Source organism: Elgaria multicarinata, chromosome 2 (genome assembly GCF_023053635.1).
Source record: "Elgaria multicarinata webbii isolate HBS135686 ecotype San Diego chromosome 2, rElgMul1.1.pri, whole genome shotgun sequence".
In the NCBI taxonomy this organism is placed as follows: domain Eukaryota; kingdom Metazoa; phylum Chordata; class Lepidosauria; order Squamata; family Anguidae; genus Elgaria; species Elgaria multicarinata.
This window is the reverse complement of record NC_086172.1, coordinates 179,135,634-179,154,822: the sequence shown is the minus strand read 5'-3', so window position 1 is coordinate 179,154,822 and position 19,189 is coordinate 179,135,634. Positions and strand designations below refer to the sequence as shown.

The window sequence follows — 19,189 nt, the reverse complement described above, 5'->3', positions numbered from 1 at the left end:
GGCTGCTGGTTAATTTTTTTTACATCAGTTGTGGTTACCAAAATTTTAGGTACCTTCCAGGTGTTAAAAAAAACGGAAGAGGGGCAGGATCAGCAGAAGGAAATAATGGCCCTTCCTCCGAGCAAATAGTTTTACAGCCCCCTGTAAAGTATAAAGAAATGCATGCTCTTGAATAGACTGATTGTTTGCTAATGAATCAGCAATCTTATCTACAGATAAGTGGTTAGGGTGGGTCTGTTTTTTGCTGGCGAGGTGTTGGGAAATGCCCTGGAATTCCCTGATGGCCTGACTAGAGAAGCATCAGCAGTCTGTTGGCTTCTTTTCACCCCGGCTGCCTGAGAAATTGCTGTAAGGCGTGCCCATAAGGATGGGAGAGTTGGCATTCCTGCAGAGACTGGCCAGTGGTGGAATGCAAACTAAGGCGGCAGTTCTATGCCTGCTACCAGGAATTATTCCCCACTGAAAATAATGGAGCTTACTTCCGAGTAGGCATGCATAGGCTTGCCCTGTAAAAGTATTCATAGAATCAGAATAGCAGAGTTGGAAGGGGCCTGCCATCGAGTCCAACCCCCTGCTCAGTGCAGGAATCCACCCTACAGCATCCCTGACAGATGGTTGTCCAGCTGCCTCTTGAAGGCCTCTAGTGTGGGAGAGCCCACAACCTCCCTAGGTAACTGATTCCATTGTCATACTGCTCTAACAGTCATGAAGTTTTTCCTGATGTCCTGCTGGAATCTGGCTTCCTTTAACTTGAGCCCGTTATTCCGTGTCCTGCACTCTGGGAGGATCGAGAAGAGATCCTGGCCCTCCTCCATGTGACAACCTTTTAACTTAACTTCTTGTTGTTTTCTAGTGCTCTCCCCCTTGTAGACTTATTCCCATGCTAATAATAATAATAATAATAATAATAATAATATTTATTTCTTACCCGCCATTCCAATTGGATCGAGGCGGGGAACAACAGCAAGCATAAAATACATAAAATACTGATTAAAAACGTAGTATACACTGATAAAAACATCCCAAAAGCATACTAAAATTCCACTGGATAGGCCTGCAGGAAGAGATCAGTCTTTATAGCTTTCTTGAAGGCTAAAAGACTGTCAAGCTGACGAGTTTCCTCTGGCAGGCTATTCCACAGTATGGGAGCAGCAGAAGAGAAGGTCCTCTGGGTAAGGGTTGGCAGCCTAGTTTTGGCTGACTGGAGTAGATTCTTCCCAGAGGACCTGAGAGTGCCGGGCGGATTGTACGGGAGAAGGCGATCCCGCAGGTAGCCTGGACCCAAACCATGTAGGGCTTTAAAGCTAGTAACCAACACTTTATAATTTGCCCGGAAACTAATTGGCAGCCAGTGAAGAGATTTTAAAACTGGTGTAATGTGGTCCCCCCTAGATGTACCGGTGACCAGCCTGGCTGCCATATTTTGGACAAGTTTATTTATTTATTTATTATTTATTTATTACATTTTTATACCGCCCAATAGCCGAAGCTCTCTGGGCGGTTCACAAAAATTAAAACCATCATAAAACAACCAACAAGTTAAAAATACAATTTTGAACTTTCTGGACTAGGCACAAAGGTAGCCCTATGTAGAGTGCATTGCAGAAGTCAAGCCTCGAAGTTACCAGTGCGTGCACTGCCTTCTTTAGGTCTTCCTGACTGTTAGAGCAGTACGACAATGGAATCAGTGACCTAGGGAGGTTGTGGGCTCTCCCACACTAGAGGCCTTCAAGAGGCAGCTGGACAACCATCTGTCAGGGATGCTTTAGGGTGGATTCCTGCATTGAGCAGGGGGTTGGACTCGATGGCCTGGTAGGCCCCTTCCAACTCTATGATTCTATGATTCTGTCTCTAGGAAGGGGCGCAGCTGGTGTATCAGCCGAAGCCGATAGTAGGCACTCCTGCAAATAGCACCTTGAAGCTCATTTAAAAAAAAATATTCCCACTGGCTGATGGAGTGCTCTTCCCCATCAGGAGAAATTACTCCCCACCCCACTGTCTCTCTCAACTGATTCCATTGTCGTACTGCTCTAACAGTCAGGAAGTTTTTCCTGATGTCCAGCTGGAATCTGGCTTCCTGTCACTTGAGCCCGTTATTCCATGTCCTGCACTCTGGGAGGATCGAGAAGAGATCCTGGCCCTCCTCTGTGTGACAACCTTGCAAGTATTTGAAGAGTGCTATAATGTCTCGTCTCCATCTTCTCTTCTCCGGGCTACCATTAGGATGATACAGAGAAATTGTGTGTGTGTGGAATTATGTTCAAAGTAATGCTCAAAAATAGATGTTAAAGAATACTTTATTGAAGTTTACTTTATTAAGGAGTACTCTTTTCTGTGTGCTCACAGGGGGTTCTGACTGACCCTTTGGGGGCCAGGGCAGATGCCATGCTGGCTTTTTTAAACCACTAAGAAACCGTGAACCTCTCTTCTTGGTAACAGTTCTTTTCTCCATAGCTTCTCCTTTCCCAGGAGTGAAATCCCCCTTCCTTCTTTAACCGAATTAATAGGCACTAATGTTAATCAAGGTGAACCAGTCTATAAAGGGATGGGTGCACCATTTGCATGTTTTGGACTCTTCCATTTTTTTCAGTGTACAGCTACAGATCTGGAAAGCTGGTTTTGAAACAGGGGCGATAACTATTTACCTTTATGATCTGGTCCCCCGGTGAAAACCATCGAAATGTCTGGAGTCATGACACCGCCGCAAATGAATGGAAGGCGTCTCCCGTTCTCCCTCCTGCTCTTCTGGGCTTTGTGTGTGTCTATAGCAAGCAGTGCAGAAGACGTGATTCCGGAGCGAAAACCCCAGGAGCATTTCGGAGGCTTGCAAGCATCTAAAGCATCTTTGGTTTATTTTCGGAGAGACAGTGGGTATTTTCAACGCATGCCTATTTATTACCTTTGCTTATTAGGATTAGTAAGTGATGCAAGGGGAAGGAAGTCAGGGAGGAAGAGAGAAAGTCCACATGACTGGGGGGGGAGAACAGAGTCAAGGTGTGTGAAAATACGTATTTTGCTGGTTCCCACTGCAGGGTAGCAAACCTTGCAATTGTCCCCATAAGGTTGTAAGAAGAGCCCTATGGATAGAGTGCACCGTCTAAAGGAATTTTGGAGTGACACCTCTGCAGTGCTTAAAAATCTGAATGAATTCCTGTTTTGAGTTGCATCTATATATATAAAAAGCTTAGGTATGTTTCCGTAAAGGCTTCAGCTGATACAGGTTGCTAAGCAACAGTAACAACATGTAACGTCAGCTGATACAGGTTGCTAAGCCCCTCGCCCGACTCCTCCGGGCTTTCCAAGGTAATCCTACCCCCTTTCTGCCTCTTCGCTCCCCCCCCACCCCCACGAAGGGGCAGCACCACGGTCCGGATCATGAGCGAGGTACGGCCGGGGCCCTTGGTGGCCGGGTGAGAGGCCGTTCGAGGCCCCAGCCTAATCTCATGCGAGCTGGGCGGGTGGCCCAAGGCCGACAGGAACCCCGGGGAGAGGGGGACACCTGCTCCCCCTCCCCCCGACCTCCCTGCCCCCCAGGTCTGCCAGACGGCACTGTATCAGCGGCCTCCAAGCATCCGGCGCCCCCGTGATGATTAATAAACTTTAAGATATGCTACAAAGGCATATGTTACGCTGTGTACAACTAATATGATGAGAAATGGCTTGAGGGATGTCTAGAGTTGTCCGATAACCATGGATTGCAAGAAAAGGCCGAAGCCTTTTGCTTGGAGTGTACATGGAGATGTAGAATTCATGGGGACAGCTTTTGTAGATAAGAAAGCCCATGAGAGAAGATCTACCACATTTGAATGTAACCCGAGTTTCCCAGTTTTTGAAAACGGAATTAATTTCAATTCAGATTTGGATATTTCAAACTATTGTTTACATGGTCGTTTTGACTTGGCATGCCTGATTGAGTCGACTGTGCACCTCTTTGCATCATCAATATGCAGCTCATCTTAGCCCTTCATAAGGTTTTATAATAATAATAATAATAATAATAATAATAATAATAATAATTTTATTTCTTACCCGTCTCTCCATTCTGATCAAGGCAGGGAACAACAGTAAATATAAAATACATAAAACTGAATTAAAACACATTATACATTGTTAAAACATCCTAAAATCATTTTAAAAACATCCTAAAATTCCACTGGATAGGCCTGCCGGAAGAGATCAGTCTTCATAGCTTTCTGAAATGCTGATAGACTGTTAAGTTGATGAGTCTCCTCTGGCAGGCCATTCCATAGTCTGGGAGCAGCAGAAGAGAAGGTCCTCTGGGTAACAGTTGTCAGCCTAGTCTTTGCTGACTGAAGTAGATTCTTCCCAGAGGACCTGAGTGTGCGGGGCGAATTGTATGGGAGAAGGTGATCCCGCAGGTAGCCTGGGCCCAAACCATGTAGGGCTTTAAAGGTGATAAGAACTTAAGAAGAACCCTGTTAGGTCAGACCAAAGGTCCATCTAGTCCAGCACTCTGTTCACACAGGGGCCAACCAGCTGTCAGCCAGGGACCCACAAGCAGGACATGGTGCAACAGCACCCACCCACCCATGTTCCCCAGAAACTGGTGCACACAGGCTTACTGCCTCTGATACTGGAGGTAGCACATAATCATCAGGGCTAGTAGCTATTGATAGCCTTCGCCTACTCAACCTTTCCTCAGCTCGCTGGTCTCTGTGAAGCACCCCGTCCCTCTCCTCCTTGGGCTTTCCAAGATGATGTGTTGCTGCCAATAAATTCTTATGAAATGATAACGGAACTTGCAATCAGAAATCCGAGCCACGTCTTGCTTATATTCCAGCTTCTCCTTCAGCCGAGGTGTTTCTGGAACAGCTGGAGGGCTCTATAGAAGCACTCCGAGAGTATGGCATTTCAGTCTTAAAGGTACGTGTTCTTTTCTGCCTGATATCCCACTGGGGAAGACCGGTGCTTCCACGATCAGAGGTGGTTCAACCAATGTCTCCCTCGGCGTTGAGCCTCTTTCAGCCCGAGGTCCAAGTCCCATTTTGGGGAATCTCTTGGGAGCCGCATTTCAGTGGTGGGCGGGGCCAAAAGACCAGCCCGCCAGTAATGAAGCCCTACGAGAAAGAAGCATTTTGGCCTTTTACAATGGGGGAAAACTGCACAAAAGCTGGGGAAACACCAAATGGTCAGGGGGAAGGGAAGGGCGTGTGGTCTTCCAGGGAGCCCCAGACGGCCAGATGGGGACCTCAGGTTGGTCAGTTGGGGCCCACGGCCTAAAGCTGTGCTTTAGCCAAACGTTGGCCATGAATGTGGAGTGAAAGGATTCTCCAAACAAAAAATGAACCTAGGAAGGCCACCTTGTAACCAGCCAGTCCATTGGTCCACCCAGCCAGGTCTTGTCTACTGCATCGTTCCCCAACCTGGTCCTCTGCAGCGGCGTTGGTCTGCACCAGGTTCATAGATCATAGCAGAGTTGGAAGGGACCTACAAGGCCATCGAGTCCAACCCCCGCTCAATGCAGGAATCCACCCTAAAGCATCCCTGACAGATGGTTGTCCAGCTGCCTCTTGAAGGCCTCTAGTGTGGGAGAGCCCACAACCTCCCTAGGTCACTGATTTCATTGTCGTACTGCTCTAACAGTCAGGAAGTTTTTCCTGATGTCCAGCCGGAATCTGGCTTCCTTTAACTTGAGCCCGTTATTCCGTGTCCTGCACTCTGGGAGGATGGAGAAGAGATCCTGGCCCTCCTCTGTGGGACAACCTTTTAAGTCTTTGAAGAGTGCTCTCACATCTCCCCTCCATCTTCTCTCCTCCAGGCTAAACATGCCCAGTTCTTTCAGTCTCTCTTCATAGGGCTTTGTTTCCAGACCCCTGATCATCTTGGAGAAGGCTGTTCGATTCTGCCTGGCTGTTGTCTCTCCAAGATCTCATGCAGAGAAGACTCTTTCCTCTCACCAGATCCTTTTTGAACTGGGGTTGTGGGATATTGAACCTGGGACTTTCGTCGTGCAACTCACACGCTTTGCCATCGAGCTACCGCCCCTGTCCTGGGCTGTATTTCTTCTGGCAGGAGACGGGGGAGACAGTTTGTAAGAGGAAAACATTTGGGACCTGGATGTCAGGAAAAAAAACGAGAGAGAGGGGGAGAGAGAGAGAGAGAGAGAGAGAGGCCTAGATTAGGCCTTCTTTTTGATGTAGTAAAGGCTAAATTAGGCAATGTATTAAAATGTATGATCACAAGGCTCAGTTCAGACAACACGTTTCTAAATGGTGGTTTTAGAATTCCACGGTGGAGTTTTTACACAACTGTTGAAAAATGTGTTGTCTGGCAGGAAAACTCCACTTGGTGATGTTTTTTTTTTAAAAAAACACTCCACACAGAATATCCACGCTGTACAGAGAAGAGTTCCTGCACATCCATGGTGTTGTGTGTTTGCGTGGAGAGCTCCGTGGAGTTTTCCATTGCATTGAGTTGACTTTTCCCACTGGCTACAGAGTTCCCTGGCAAGAGTGGCGAAAGGAGGGAGTGCTGCTCTAGGAGAGCTACCAGGATTATTTTATTGCAGCAATAGCTGATGGGATACCATTGGGAGGACCAGGGGAGGAGAGAGGGTGGAGGAACTGTCAATCAAACATCGTGATGGATATTACTCAACTCCACAGTAGGCCACAGTCATAGTGGGGTTTTCACACTGCGTTGACTAACGCGTTGTCTGAACTGAGCCAATGTGTATTTTTTGTTTTAATAGCAACCTTTGTTTTAGGGGGGAAGTTGCCTTTTTTGTGCCAATAGAACACAACCCTACAACCCTCCGGGGTCGAATAGCAGCTTTGGGGCTGGGTGGGGTTTTCAGGTGTGGAAGTCAGAGGTTAACGCTGCTTCACATGTGCTGCCGCCCCAATCCGGCTCCTGCCGCTTTTGAAAATAAACTCAGGCAAGCTAAATGCAATCACACATTTAACGTCACATCTAATTTAGCTCTACATTGTTGCCTTGGGGCGATCCAGTTGTCTAGGGGTTATAAGAGTGGCCGTCCGACACATCTGGAGAAGCACCGGGTTGGAAAAGCGTAGACTAGAGTGACGTGGTGTGACAAACAGAAAGTGCTTGCAAGCATCACATTTGAAACTCAAGCTGATACAGTCCCAGCATGGGGTCTGTACCACTTCATTGTTTACAGCTGAATTGGCTTGCACAGTTGTGATTATTATCTGTCCAGAATGACAGCAACATTTTTATTTATGCATTTATGAATTTATTTTATTTCTATACCACCCAATAGCTGGTTTTTGGAGCACAGAGAGATCTTAATTATTATTATTATTCATTGAATTTCTATACCACCCAATAGCCAAAGCTCTCTCAGTGGTTTACAAACATTAAAACCATAAGGTACAACATAAAATATAGAAGCTTAAAACCATAATTTAAATCCACAATATAAAAGCACAACCAGAATAAAACTGAGCAGCAATGCAGGGATTTAAAATACAGATTTAAAACAGCAGAGTTAAAAGCCTAGGATGGTAAAATGCTAAATCCTGGGGAAATAAAAATGGTCTTCACCTTTTCATATTACGCCAGTGCTTTGAAACTGCACTAGCTTCCAGTCCACACCTGGGCTCAATGCAAAGTGGCTTGCTTAATGCCTAAATGGTAATCTTTTCGGTGCCAGGTAAAGACCCTTTTATTTTCCAAGGCTTTTAAGTTCTTCAGTTTTTGTTTCTGTTTTAAAAATGTGTTGGTGTGTTTTAAGATGTTTGCACTGCTGCTAGCTTTTACTTTGGTTTCTACTCTGTTGTTTTAAATCTTTTAAGATTTTTAGATGATGTTTTATTATCATAGAATCATAGAATCGTAGAGTTGGAAGGGGCCTCTAAGGCCATCAAGTCCAACCCCCTGCTCAATGCAGGAATCCAACCTAAAGCATCCCTGAAAGGTGGTTGTCCGGCTGCCTCTTGAAGGCCTCTAGTGTGGGAGAGCCTACAACCCGCAGGGGTCAGTTTTGTCCCCCATGTTGTTTAACATTTACATGAAGCTGCTGGGTGCGGTCATCCGGAGCTTTGGAGTGTGCTGTCATCAGTATGCTGACGACACGCAGCTCTATTTTTCCTTTTCATCTTCAGCAGTAGAGGCTGTGGATGTGTTGAATCGGTGCCTGGCTGCGACAATGGACTGGATGAGGGCTAATAAACTGAGACTCAATCCAGACAAGGCTGTTAGTAGGTGATTCCGCTGACAGGATGGGGGGTGTTCTACCAGTTCTGGATGGGATTGCACTCACCCTGAAGGAGCAGGTTCATAGCTTGGGGGATTCTTTTAGACCCATCATTATCACTGGAGGCTCAGGTGACCTCAGTGGCACGGAGTGCCTTCTACAAACTTCGGTTGGTGGCCCAGCTACACCCCTATCTAGACAGGGATAACCTGGCTTCAGTTGCCCATGCTCTGGTAACCTCCAAGTTAGATTACTGCAATGCGCTCTACGTAGGGCTGCCCTTGAAGACGGTTCGGAAGCTGCAGCTCGTGCAAAATGCAGCAGCCAGATTGATTTCGGGAACCAGAAGGTTTGACCCTATAACACCTGCTCTGGTCCGCTTGCACTGGCTGCCTGTATGTTTCCGAGCCCAATTCAAGGTGCTGGTTTTGACCTATAAAGCCTTACACGGCTTGGGACCACAATACCTGATAGAACGCCTCTCCCGACGTGAATATACCCGGTCCCTATGTTCAACATCTAAGGTCCTTCTCCGGGTGCCTACTCTGAGAGAGGCTCGGAGTGTGGCAACGAGGGACAGGGCCTTTTCGGTGGTGGCCCCCAGCCTATGGAACGATCTCCCTGACGAGGCGTGCCTGGCGCCAACGCTGCTATCTTTCCGGCGCCAGGTTAAGACTTTCCTCTTTGCCCAGGCATATGGCGGCACATCCTAATTACCCACATGTTTAGTTTTAAATCGGTTTTTAATGCTTTATGTGTGTATGTTCTGTGTTTTAGAGTTTTAAATTTTGTATACTTGTTTTTACCTCAATTTTAGAATTTCTGTAAACCGCCCAGAGAGCCCTGGCTATGGGAGCGGTATATAAGTGTAATAAATAAATAAATAATAAATAAATAAACCTCCCTTATCTCATATAGTAGTGTTTTAAGTTTTCTTTTGTGAACCATCCAGAAAACTTCAGCTATTAGGCGATATGGAAATGTGATAAATAATAAAAGAAAAGAGAATACTAACACAAAGCCTGAGAGTAACCAAGGCCCTTTAGACGTGTTATTTCAGTAAAGATGTCAGGATGTCTGTCTTCTTCTTCACAGGTTAATTGCCACAGAGGAGAAACATCAGGTTATTGTGGGGAGGACAGATCCTTGGAAAAAGCATTCCTCTACAGGCAAGTAGTTCATCTGGTTGCAAATGAATGGATTCAACAGCATCAACTTTGCTTCTAGGAAAGGGTTTTGAGATTGAATCAAGATCTCAAAGTATCAAGTCCAGGCCCATCAGGCTTAGGAGAAGGCCTTGATCCTGGTTTGGTTTACCCTGAAGTGGAAAGAACAGCCCCCATATCCATACCAAATTGTGCTAGAAGTGACGCGAGGCTGGCGGCGGTGGCTTTCTGGCATCCTGACATGATCTGGAAGCCCCCTCAAGTCGCGGGAGAGAGCAGAGACAGAGGGTGACAGCACAGGTGGCAGAAGAGGGTGTGCACTCACAGAATCAGAGGACAGTAGAGTTAGAAGGGTCCTCTAAGGCCATCCAGTCCAACCCCCTGCTCAATGCAGGAATCCACCCTAAAGCATCCCTGACAGATGGTTGTCCAGCTGCCTCTTGAAGGCCTCTAGGGTGGGAGAGCCCACAACCTCCCTAGGTAACTGATTCCATTGTCGTACTGCTCTAACAGTCAGGAAGTTTTCCCTGATGTCCAGCCGGAATCTGGCTTCCTTTAACTTGAGCCCATTATTCCGTGTCCTGCACTCTGGGATGATCACAGAATCATAGAATAGCAGAGCTGGAAGGGGCCTACAAGGCCATGGAGTCCAACTCCCTGCTCAATGCAGGAATCCACCCTAAAGCATCCCTGACAGATGGTTGTCCAGCTGCCTCTTGAAGGCCTCTAGTGTGGGAGAGCCCACAACCTCCCTAGATAACTGGTTCCATGGTCGTACTGCCATGTACTGCCAAGTTTTTCCTGATGTCCAGCCGGAACCTGGCTTCCTGTCACTTGAACCCGTTATTCCGTGTCCTGGGCCGGATCTACACTACTGCTTTAAAGCGCTTTATAACAGTTTTGACAACCGTATATGGAGTGTGTCCTGGGCCCCAACAGTTGTCAAAACTGTTATAAAGCGCTTTAAAGCGGTAGTGTAGATCCGGCCCTGCACTCTGGGAGGATCGAGAAGAGATCCTGGCCCTCCTCAGTGTGACAACCTTCCAAGTATTTGAAGAGTGCCATCTTGTCTCCCCTTACTCCAGGCAGCACGGGAGCAAGCACAGCATAGAGGAGGAGCAGCAGGGCCCACGTCAAGGGTCGGGGACTTGCCGAGGGCCTACGGCCCAGTGACAAGAGCCCACTGGAGTTCCTCTTCACCATGGCAACCTATTTGTTCACCTGCCTCTCACTCTGGCCCAGACGACGGTGGTGGTGAGGAGCAGGAGAGGCCCTGGGCTGCTTGCTCACTGGTTCTCTGTCTGTCTGTCAGACAAGGAAGTGGTGGCACTGAGGAGAAAGAGGAGGAACAGGAACAGCTGGTGGCCATTGTGGTGTGAAGGCCGACACACTGAGGGAGGCAGCCCTTGGCATGCATCTCGCTCAAGGGAGCCGGTGCTGTGTACCAGCCAGGCTCCCTTACTGGAGCGGACAAGGCCCGGAACAGGCTCACCGCCTGAGAGACAGCCTGGCTGCAAGTCCTTTTGCAGGAGCAAGAGACAGGGCCCTGGGTGCACACGTGAGGCAGAGGTGTGTTTGTCCTGCCCGGCGTGTTTCTACACGTACGGAAGGTGCCTTGCAGCAAACGCACTCTGACCCGGTGTCCTCTGAGGTCTGGATGTGTGAGGGGCAGTTTTCCAGGGTTCTTTCAGAAGCTCCCAGATCAGTTTTTATAGGGTGACCCTATGAAAAGGAGGACAGGGCTCCTGTGTCTTTAACAGTTGTATTGAAAGGGGAATTTCAGCAGGTGTCGTTTGTATATATGGAGAACCTGGTGAAATTTCCTCTTCATAACCACAGTTAAAGCTGCAGGAGCCCTGCCGTCTTTTAAATCTGCTCACTCTAGTATAGCTTAGGGTGACCCTATGAAAAGGAGGACAGCACTCCTGTATCTTTAACAGTTGTATTGAAAAGGGAATTTCAGCAGGTGTCATTTGTATATATGGGGAACCTGGTGAAATTTCCTCTTCATAACCACAGTTAAAGGTGCAGGAGCCCTGCCCTCTTTTAAATCTGCTCACTCTAGTATAGCTTAGGGTGACCCTATGAAAAGGAGGACAGCACTCCTGTATCTTTAACAGTTGTATTGAAAAGGGAATTTCAGCAGGTGTCATTTGTATATATGGGGAACCTGGTGAAATTTCCTCTTCATAACCACAGTTAAAGGTGCAGGAGCCCTGCCCTCTTTTAAATCTGCTCACTCTAGTATAGCTTAGGGTGACCCTATGAAAAGGAGGACAGCACTCCTGTATCTTTAACAGTTGTATTGAAAAGGGAATTTCAGCAGGTGTCATTTGTATATATGGGGAACCTGGTGAAATTTCCTCTTCATAACCACAGTTAAAGCTGCAGGAGCCCTGCCCTCTTTTAAATCTGCTCACTCTAGTATAGCTTAGGGTGACCCTATGAAAAGGAGGACAGCACTCCTGTATCTTTAACAGTTGTATTGAAAAGGGAATTTCAGCAGGTGTCATTTGTATGTATGGGGAACCTGGGGAAATTCCCTCTTCATCACAACAGTTAAAGCTGCAGGTGCCCTGCCCTCTTTTGAATCTGCTCACTCTAGTACAGCTCCTGCACCTTTAACTGTTGTGATGAAGAGGGAATTTCCCTAGGTTCTCCATATATACAAATGACACCTGCTGAAATTCCCTTTTCAATACAACTGTTAAAAATATAGGAGCCCTGTCCTCCTTTTCATATGGTCACCCTAGTTTTTATCTATTTTATTTTATTTTATTTTATTTATTACATTTTTACACCGCCCAATAGCTGAAGCTCTCTGGGCGGTTCACAAAAATTTCTCTCTCTCCAGGGGCCACGTCCTGCTCCGTGAACTCCCCACGGACGCCTTGTTCAGCGTGGACGCCATTGTGGCAAACGTGCTCTTGTAAGTCGCTGGGCCGTCTGTCTGTCAGCTTGGCGGTGTCCTTTTTGCTAGCTGGCTGCTTTTCCATTTTGGGTGGACATCAGGTTGCTGCAGCAGCAACAGGGCTCTCGCTAAATCTCTGAGAGTCAGGGAGGGCTTCAAAAGGCGCCATTTAAAACCTGGGATTTTAAAATCAGCAACCAGGGAGATCCTCTTTGGGAGGGGTATTTTTGGTGGAAAATCAATGCGGTGCGGTGTGTGTGTGGGGGGGGAAGCATCAGAATTATCTAACAATATAAATCCTACACTAATCTCTCAGCACAATTTAAATTCCCCTATGGAACTTACTACCACAAGATGTAGTGATGGCCACCCATTTGGATGGCATTAAAGGGGGTTGGATAGCTTCCTGGTTGAGAAGGTTATGAATGGGGACTATTCCTGATGGCTACATGCTACCTCCAGTATCTGAAGCAGTAAGCCTGTGTGCACCAGTTGCTGGGGAACATGGGTGGGAGGGTGCTGTTGCACCATGTCCTGCTTGTGGGATTCCTGTAGCCCAGAATGTTGGACTAGCTGGACCCTTGGTTTGATCCAGCAGCGCTCTTGTTATGTTGTTAAGATTAATCAATGTGACACAAAGTTATAAATGCATCCCTCCAGTACAAAATTATGAATGCATCCCTCCAGTACAATAATAAGGGGCAATGAAACGCATGTCCCGTAATTGAGTGAGAAATATCCACTTTGGAGCCCCACCCTCCAGATGGTCACGTGCAAATGTCCACCTCTGCTTCTGTTCTCCATATCTCCTCCACCCTCAGCGCCCTCCTCTTCAATGAAGTGAAGTATATGACAACGGTGGCCGACCTCCAGAGCCTGGAAGGCAGCCTCAAGGGCCAGGCGGACCTGGTTTTTGCGTACGTGCAGGCTGTTGGGACTGCAGGTAATAAACCGGGCTTTTTAAAATCAGCAACCAGGGAGATCCTTCTCTAGAACCTTTCGGTGCAGCTGTTCTAAGCGCTGTGCCCTCTAACACTTGGAGTTGGCTAATAAAGGCAAAGGCTAGAACTCAAGGGACTTGCATAGTGGGAACTTCCAAATTTGATTGTGAAGGACTTCTGCACATAGTTAAACTTTGGAACTCACCACCACAAGATGTAGTGATGGTCATTTGGATGGCTTTAAAAGGGGGCTGGAAAAATTCCTGGAGGTGATGGCTATTCGTGGCTACTAGCCCTGATGGCTAAGTGCTACCTTCAGTATTCGAGGCAGTAAGCCTGTATGCACCAGTTGCTGGGGAACATGGGCGGGAGGGTGCTGTCTTAAAGATGAACTATTGAGTAAATCTTTCTTTTTCTAGAGCACAGAGTGTTGATGGAAGCTGCTTTTGTCTACGACTCTGTGAAGTTTGCCTTAACCACTGAGGTGACGCTTCTGAGGAGCATTCGGTAGGTATTCAAGAGCCAAGCGGCCGTGGGAGTTATGGGGCGGAGAGTCTCCCTAGTGAGCACAAACCTTGTATGTACATAAGCTTTAGCGCCCCCAAACCCTTAGGCTTGGAAATGATCCCTTGACTAGTTGCCTGGGGTGAATACAAATTGTCTGTAGGAGACCAGGCGTCTCTAAAGCTCTGCGGTACCATCTTTCCGGGCTTTAGCCCTGATGGTCATGTAGGCCTCTGAAGTATCATGTGCGTTGGTTTTAGTTGTGTGCTCAGAGGACAGGAATGAAAATGGGGGCCCTTTAGCTGTGAAAGGTGTCTTGGAGAAGCGCTAACCCTGGTTGCTGCAATGCTGCTGGACTTAAGCCTCCTCCAAGCTAGGACAGAGATGGGGGGTAGCCGGGATCTCATTTCGAGGCCCCTTAAACACTCAGTTGCCAAGTAAGGAGGAGAAGCGGAGATACAAGGAGTTCTCCTGGACAAATATTGCAGCATACCCAGGCCTGATTCCATGCTATATGGCAAACGGCATGCGCTTGCGCATGGCCAGCATCAAGGCTAGGCCTGATGAGGCACCCGCCAAGGGATCACAGCCCAGCGAGGCCCCCCTGATGAGAACATCAGAAGAGCCCTGATACCGGATCAGACCGAAGGTCCATCTAGTCCAGCACTCTGTTCCCACGGTGGCCAACCAGCCGTCGGCCAGGGACCAACAAGGCAGGACACAGTGCACCAACACTCTCCCACCCATGTTCCCCAGCAACTAGCACACATAGGCTTACTGCCTCTGATACTGGAGGTAGCACATAGCCACCAGGGCTATTATTATTCTTATTTATTTATATAGCACCAACAATGTGCTTGGTGCTGTACAGAATATACAAATAAAACAGCAATACCCTGCCTAGAGGCTTACAGTCTAAAACCACATTAAAACATACGTTTTAATTTAGATTTTGGTTTTTAACAAACAAATAAATCAGCAAACATATTCAAGTTGTTGGTTTAAACCTTTAACGTTTCCGAGGGAAGCTCGGAGCATGGCAACAAGGGCGAGGGCCTTTTCAGTGGTGGCCCCTCAATTATGGAACGATCTCCCTGACGAGGCTCGCCTGGCGCCAACATTGTTATCTTTTCGGCGCCAGGTCAAGACTTTTCTCTTCTCCCAGGCATTTAACAGCATATGCTGAGTTTTTTTAACTGACCCCAGAATAGTTGTTTTAAACAGATATTGTCTGTTTTTGTTTGTATTTTATGCTTTTTATGGTTTTAACTTTTGTATATTTTTTAAATGTGTTATTATTAGCACTGATAGCCTTCACCTCCCGGAATGTATCCAACCCCCTTTTAAAGCCATCCAAATTGTTGGCCATCACTACATCTTGTGGTAGTGAGTTCCATAGTTTAACTATGCGTTGTGTGAAGAAGTCCTTCCTTTTATTTGTCCTGGATCTCCCACCCATCAGCTTCATGGAAGGACCCCAGGTTCTAGTATTTTGAGAGGAGGAGAAAAACGTCTTCCTGTCCACATTCTCCACACCAGGCATAATTTTGGACACCTCTGTCATGTCTCCCATTAGCCTCCTCTTCTCCAAGCTCAACAATCCCAGCTGTTGTAACCTTCCCTCCTAGGGGAGATGCTCCAGCCCCTTCATCATATTAGTTGCCCTTGAAGTTTCTGCTTCTCTCCACCATTGCAACCTGCTTGTTCACTTTCCTCTTATTATTATTTGTTTATTTATTTATTTATTACATTTCTATACCGCCCCATAGCCAAAGCTCTCTGGGCAGTTTACAAAAGATTAAAACGTTAAAAATCGATAAATAAAATTTTAAACCGTGAAAACGTAAAACAGACAGACTACATAAATTCAAAAACAACTTTGAGCTCCCAGCCAGACCTAAAGATATATCTAGGAACGATTCAACATATGCCGCTAGATGCCTGGGAGAAGAGAGAAGTCTTGACCTGACACTGAGAAGATAGCAATGTTGGTGCCAGGCGGGCCTTGTTGGGGAGATAATGCCATAATTGGGGGGCCACCACTGAGAAGGCCTTCTCTCTTGTCGCCGTCCTCTGAGTTTTCCCTCGGAGTAGGCACCTGGAGGAGGACCTTAGATATTGTGTGTATTGTACGGGTAGGTTCCTGTCGGGATGGGCGCTCCGTCGTTCTGAGCCATGTAAGGCTTTATAGGTTAGAACCAGCACCTTGAATCGGGCCCAGATAATGGTGGTGGTTAGAAAGAGCAGCATTAGATGCTAGGGCCTGGTTGCTCCCTGGCTCCCTGCCTGTTGAGTAGTCAAGTGGTAGAAAAGATGAAGAAGCAGGTGAGGATGAGGAAGAGCTGGTGGCAATGGTGGTGAGAAGGTAGACCCAGCTGAGGGAGGGGGCCCCATGGAGGCTGTCTCTTGCCCCAGGGCCCTCCAGCACTTGGAGTTGGCACGGTTGCTTCTGCACACGTAGAGAGGATGCCCACATGTCGGAATGCGTGAACACGGGTCAAGGACCCAGCAGGCCCGCTCGGCTGCTGCACCTCCACCCTTGGGAGTGGGCCCAGTGCTCTTCAACATTTTTATTAATGATTTGGACGAGGGGGTGCAAGGAACGCTGATCAAATTTGCAGATGACACAAAATTGGGTGGGATAGCTAATACCTTGGAAGACAGAAACAAACTTCAAAGTGATCTTGATAGGCTGGAGTGCTGGGCTGAAAACAACAGGATGAAATTGAATAGGGATAAATGCCAAGTTCTACATTTAGGAACTAGAAACCAAAGGCACAGTTACAAGATGGGGGACACTTGGCTCAGCAATACTACAAACGAGAAGGATCTTGGAATTGTTGTAGATCGCAAGCTGAATAGGAGCCAACAGTGCGATATGGCTGCAAGAAAGGCCAATCTATTTTGGACTGCATTAATAGAAGTATAGCTTACAAATCGCGTGAGGTACTGGTTCCTCTCTATTCGGCCCTGGTTAGGCCTCATCTAGAGTATTGCGTCCGGTTCTGGGCTCCACAATTCAAGAAGGATGCAGACAAGCTGGAGCATGTTCAGAGGAGGGCAACCAGGATGATCAGGGGTCTGGAAACAAAGCCCTATGAAGAGAGACTGAAAGAACTGGGCCTGTTACGCCTGGAGAAGAGAAGATTGAGGGGAGACATGATAGCACTCCTCAAATACTTAAAAGGTTGTCACACAGAGGAGGGCCAGGATCTCTTCTCGATCCTCCCAGAGTGCAGGACACGGAATAACGGGCTCAAGTTAAAGGAAGCCAGATTCCAGCTGGACATCAGGAAAAACTTCCTGACTGTTAGAGCAGTACGACAATGGAACCAGTGACCGAGGGAGGTGGTGGGCTCTCCCACTCTAGAGGCCTTCAAGAGGCAGCTGGACAACCCTCTGTCAGGGATGCTTTAGGGTGGATTCCTGCATTGTGCAGGGGGTTGGACTCGATGGCCTTGTAGGCCCCTTCCAACTCTGCTATTCTAGGATTCTATGATTCTTCTTTGCTCCTCCTACAGCAGCACAGAGCCCGAAGTGCTGTCCTCGAAACTCTTTTTCTGCCACTGTAAGAAGGCCACGGATCCAGCCCAGCCGTGCCGTAGGACACTGATGGAGCAGCCGCTGACCACGCTGAACATCCACAAGTTCCTGAAGCTGATGGGGGAGCCCCTCGTGGTAGGTGGTTGGCGGTGGCAGGCACCCCCTTTCCCCTCTTTCACATACGCTGCATTCACTGCAAGGCCGGTCGGAGCGGGAATGCGTGGAGTGGGCTTGCAGGTTGCGGCAAACGGGGCCTGGATGATAGTTCAAGGTTGCAGGGAGGCAACAGAAGAAGGAGAGGCTAGATCCAGCCAAGGGGAACCTGAGCCCCCCCCCCGGGGTCCTAATTCAGCCCTGCAGGGCTCCCCGGATGACCATACCCCTTTTTCTGGCCCCCTCCCCTTTACCCTGACCACTGCTCGCCTGGTGGTTTCCCAAGTTTTGTATGTCTTTCCTTTTCTAAGAGGCTGAAATGCCTCCCCAAAGGCCTTAGTTCCGGGCAGGAAGAGATTTCGGATAGCATGCTGCTATTTTGGCTCCACCCCTGTTCCAAAATTGAAGCTGCCGCCTCCGGCTGAAGGAGGACCTGCACCGCTGCCCTATCCCCTGAGAGCCCCCCAAATCTAGGTTTCCAAAATGAGGGTTTACTTAGCCGTTTCTGAAAGAAAAAGCGGCGTTTATTGTTTAAGCCCGGCTGGCAAAAAAATATCGATGGGAGCAGCTGGTCCTGTGGCCAAATCCGGGCCCAACGATGGCTCCCGGAAAGCATCCTTTGCTTTGGGTGCTCCTTCCTGTGCCGAATCTGAAGCGAGCCCTGGTAGCAGCCAAGACGGCCGGCCGTGGGTCCTCTTCGGCTGCAGACTCAAACCGCCCCTCTCTCTCTCTCCTCCAGGCGGAGGTTGCAGAAGATCCGGCGAAGGTTTCAACCGCTCACCTCCAGCTCGGCCTTCCGCTGATCTTCATTCTGACACGGGACGAGACGTTGGAGGCGGAGAAGAGGGTTGCTGAGTCTGTGGCCTGGCGGTTGTTGGGGAAAGCCGGAGTCCTCCTGTTATCAAGGTACTTAGGGCCTCGTCACACCTACCCGATTTCCCTCGAGTTATCCTATTTCGTTCCTTTAGCGTATGAAAACTGTTGTTGTTGTCGGGGGCTGGGATCACACCAGATAGAAAACAAATGTGTCGAGCTCCCTCCGTCGGTTTCTGGAGTGCCCACAGCGGCCGCCCTCTCACGTCCATGGCAGCTGTTCACCTCCTCAGACGGGGGTCCAGGCAATAGCAACTCTCCCGGACTGCCTGTGGAGAGTCAGAGCCGCTAGCCAATCTTCCAACCCCACTGCCGCCGCCAGAGCCGCTCGGACTGGCTGAACTGAGAGACGGCAGGAGCGGCTGCAGGAGGAGGCGGCTGCAGGAGGAACGCGCACACTCGTGCTCTCCCGTCCCGCTTCCCTTTCAGCTTCGCGAGGGGCGGGCTCGTGTGCTGCCGAGGTGGAGCGCTTTGCTGTAGAAGGGCCGAGCCGGAGCCTGTCAGTCCTTGCCTTGCGGGGGTGGGTGGGGGCTTCAATGTGAGCCGGAGCCTGTCAGTCCTTGCCTCGCGGGGCTTACAATGTCTGCTCCTCGTCATGAGACTCGCGCCTCCGCCGGCTCTGAACGCCCTGCGCCCGCAGTGGCCGCTCGGAGTCCCAAAAGAACCGGACTTTAGGTGGTTCTTCGGGGGGCGCTTCTTCGGCCGGAAAAAGTGCAATCAGGGCAGGACATGGGCGACATCATTCGAGTCATAGAATCACAGAATCATAGAATAGCAGAGTTGGAAGGGGCCCACAAGGCCATCCAGTCCAACCCCCTGCTCAATGCAGGAATCCACCTTAAAGCATCCCTGACAGGTGGTTGTCCAGCTGCCTCTTGAAGGCCTCTAGTGTGGGAGAGCCCACATCCTCCCTAGG

General features: G+C 48.6%; 1 protein-coding gene across 1 annotated transcript in view; it reads left to right on the top strand.

Moving 5' to 3' along the window:
* The window catches only part of TXNDC16 (thioredoxin domain containing 16), a 61,509-nt gene that overhangs the window by 4,040 nt on the left and 38,280 nt on the right, over positions 1-19,189 (top strand). Inside the window, exons 3-10 of the mRNA XM_063118233.1 lie at positions 2,591-2,867; positions 4,802-4,884; positions 9,278-9,351; positions 12,203-12,277; positions 13,081-13,202; positions 13,620-13,707; positions 17,226-17,382; positions 18,140-18,306. Coding sequence (XP_062974303.1) covers positions 2,681-2,867; positions 4,802-4,884; positions 9,278-9,351; positions 12,203-12,277; positions 13,081-13,202; positions 13,620-13,707; positions 17,226-17,382; positions 18,140-18,306 — 953 coding nt within the window. The 5' untranslated portion in view covers positions 2,591-2,680. The remainder of the gene's footprint in view (positions 1-2,590; positions 2,868-4,801; positions 4,885-9,277; positions 9,352-12,202; positions 12,278-13,080; positions 13,203-13,619; positions 13,708-17,225; positions 17,383-18,139; positions 18,307-19,189) is intronic.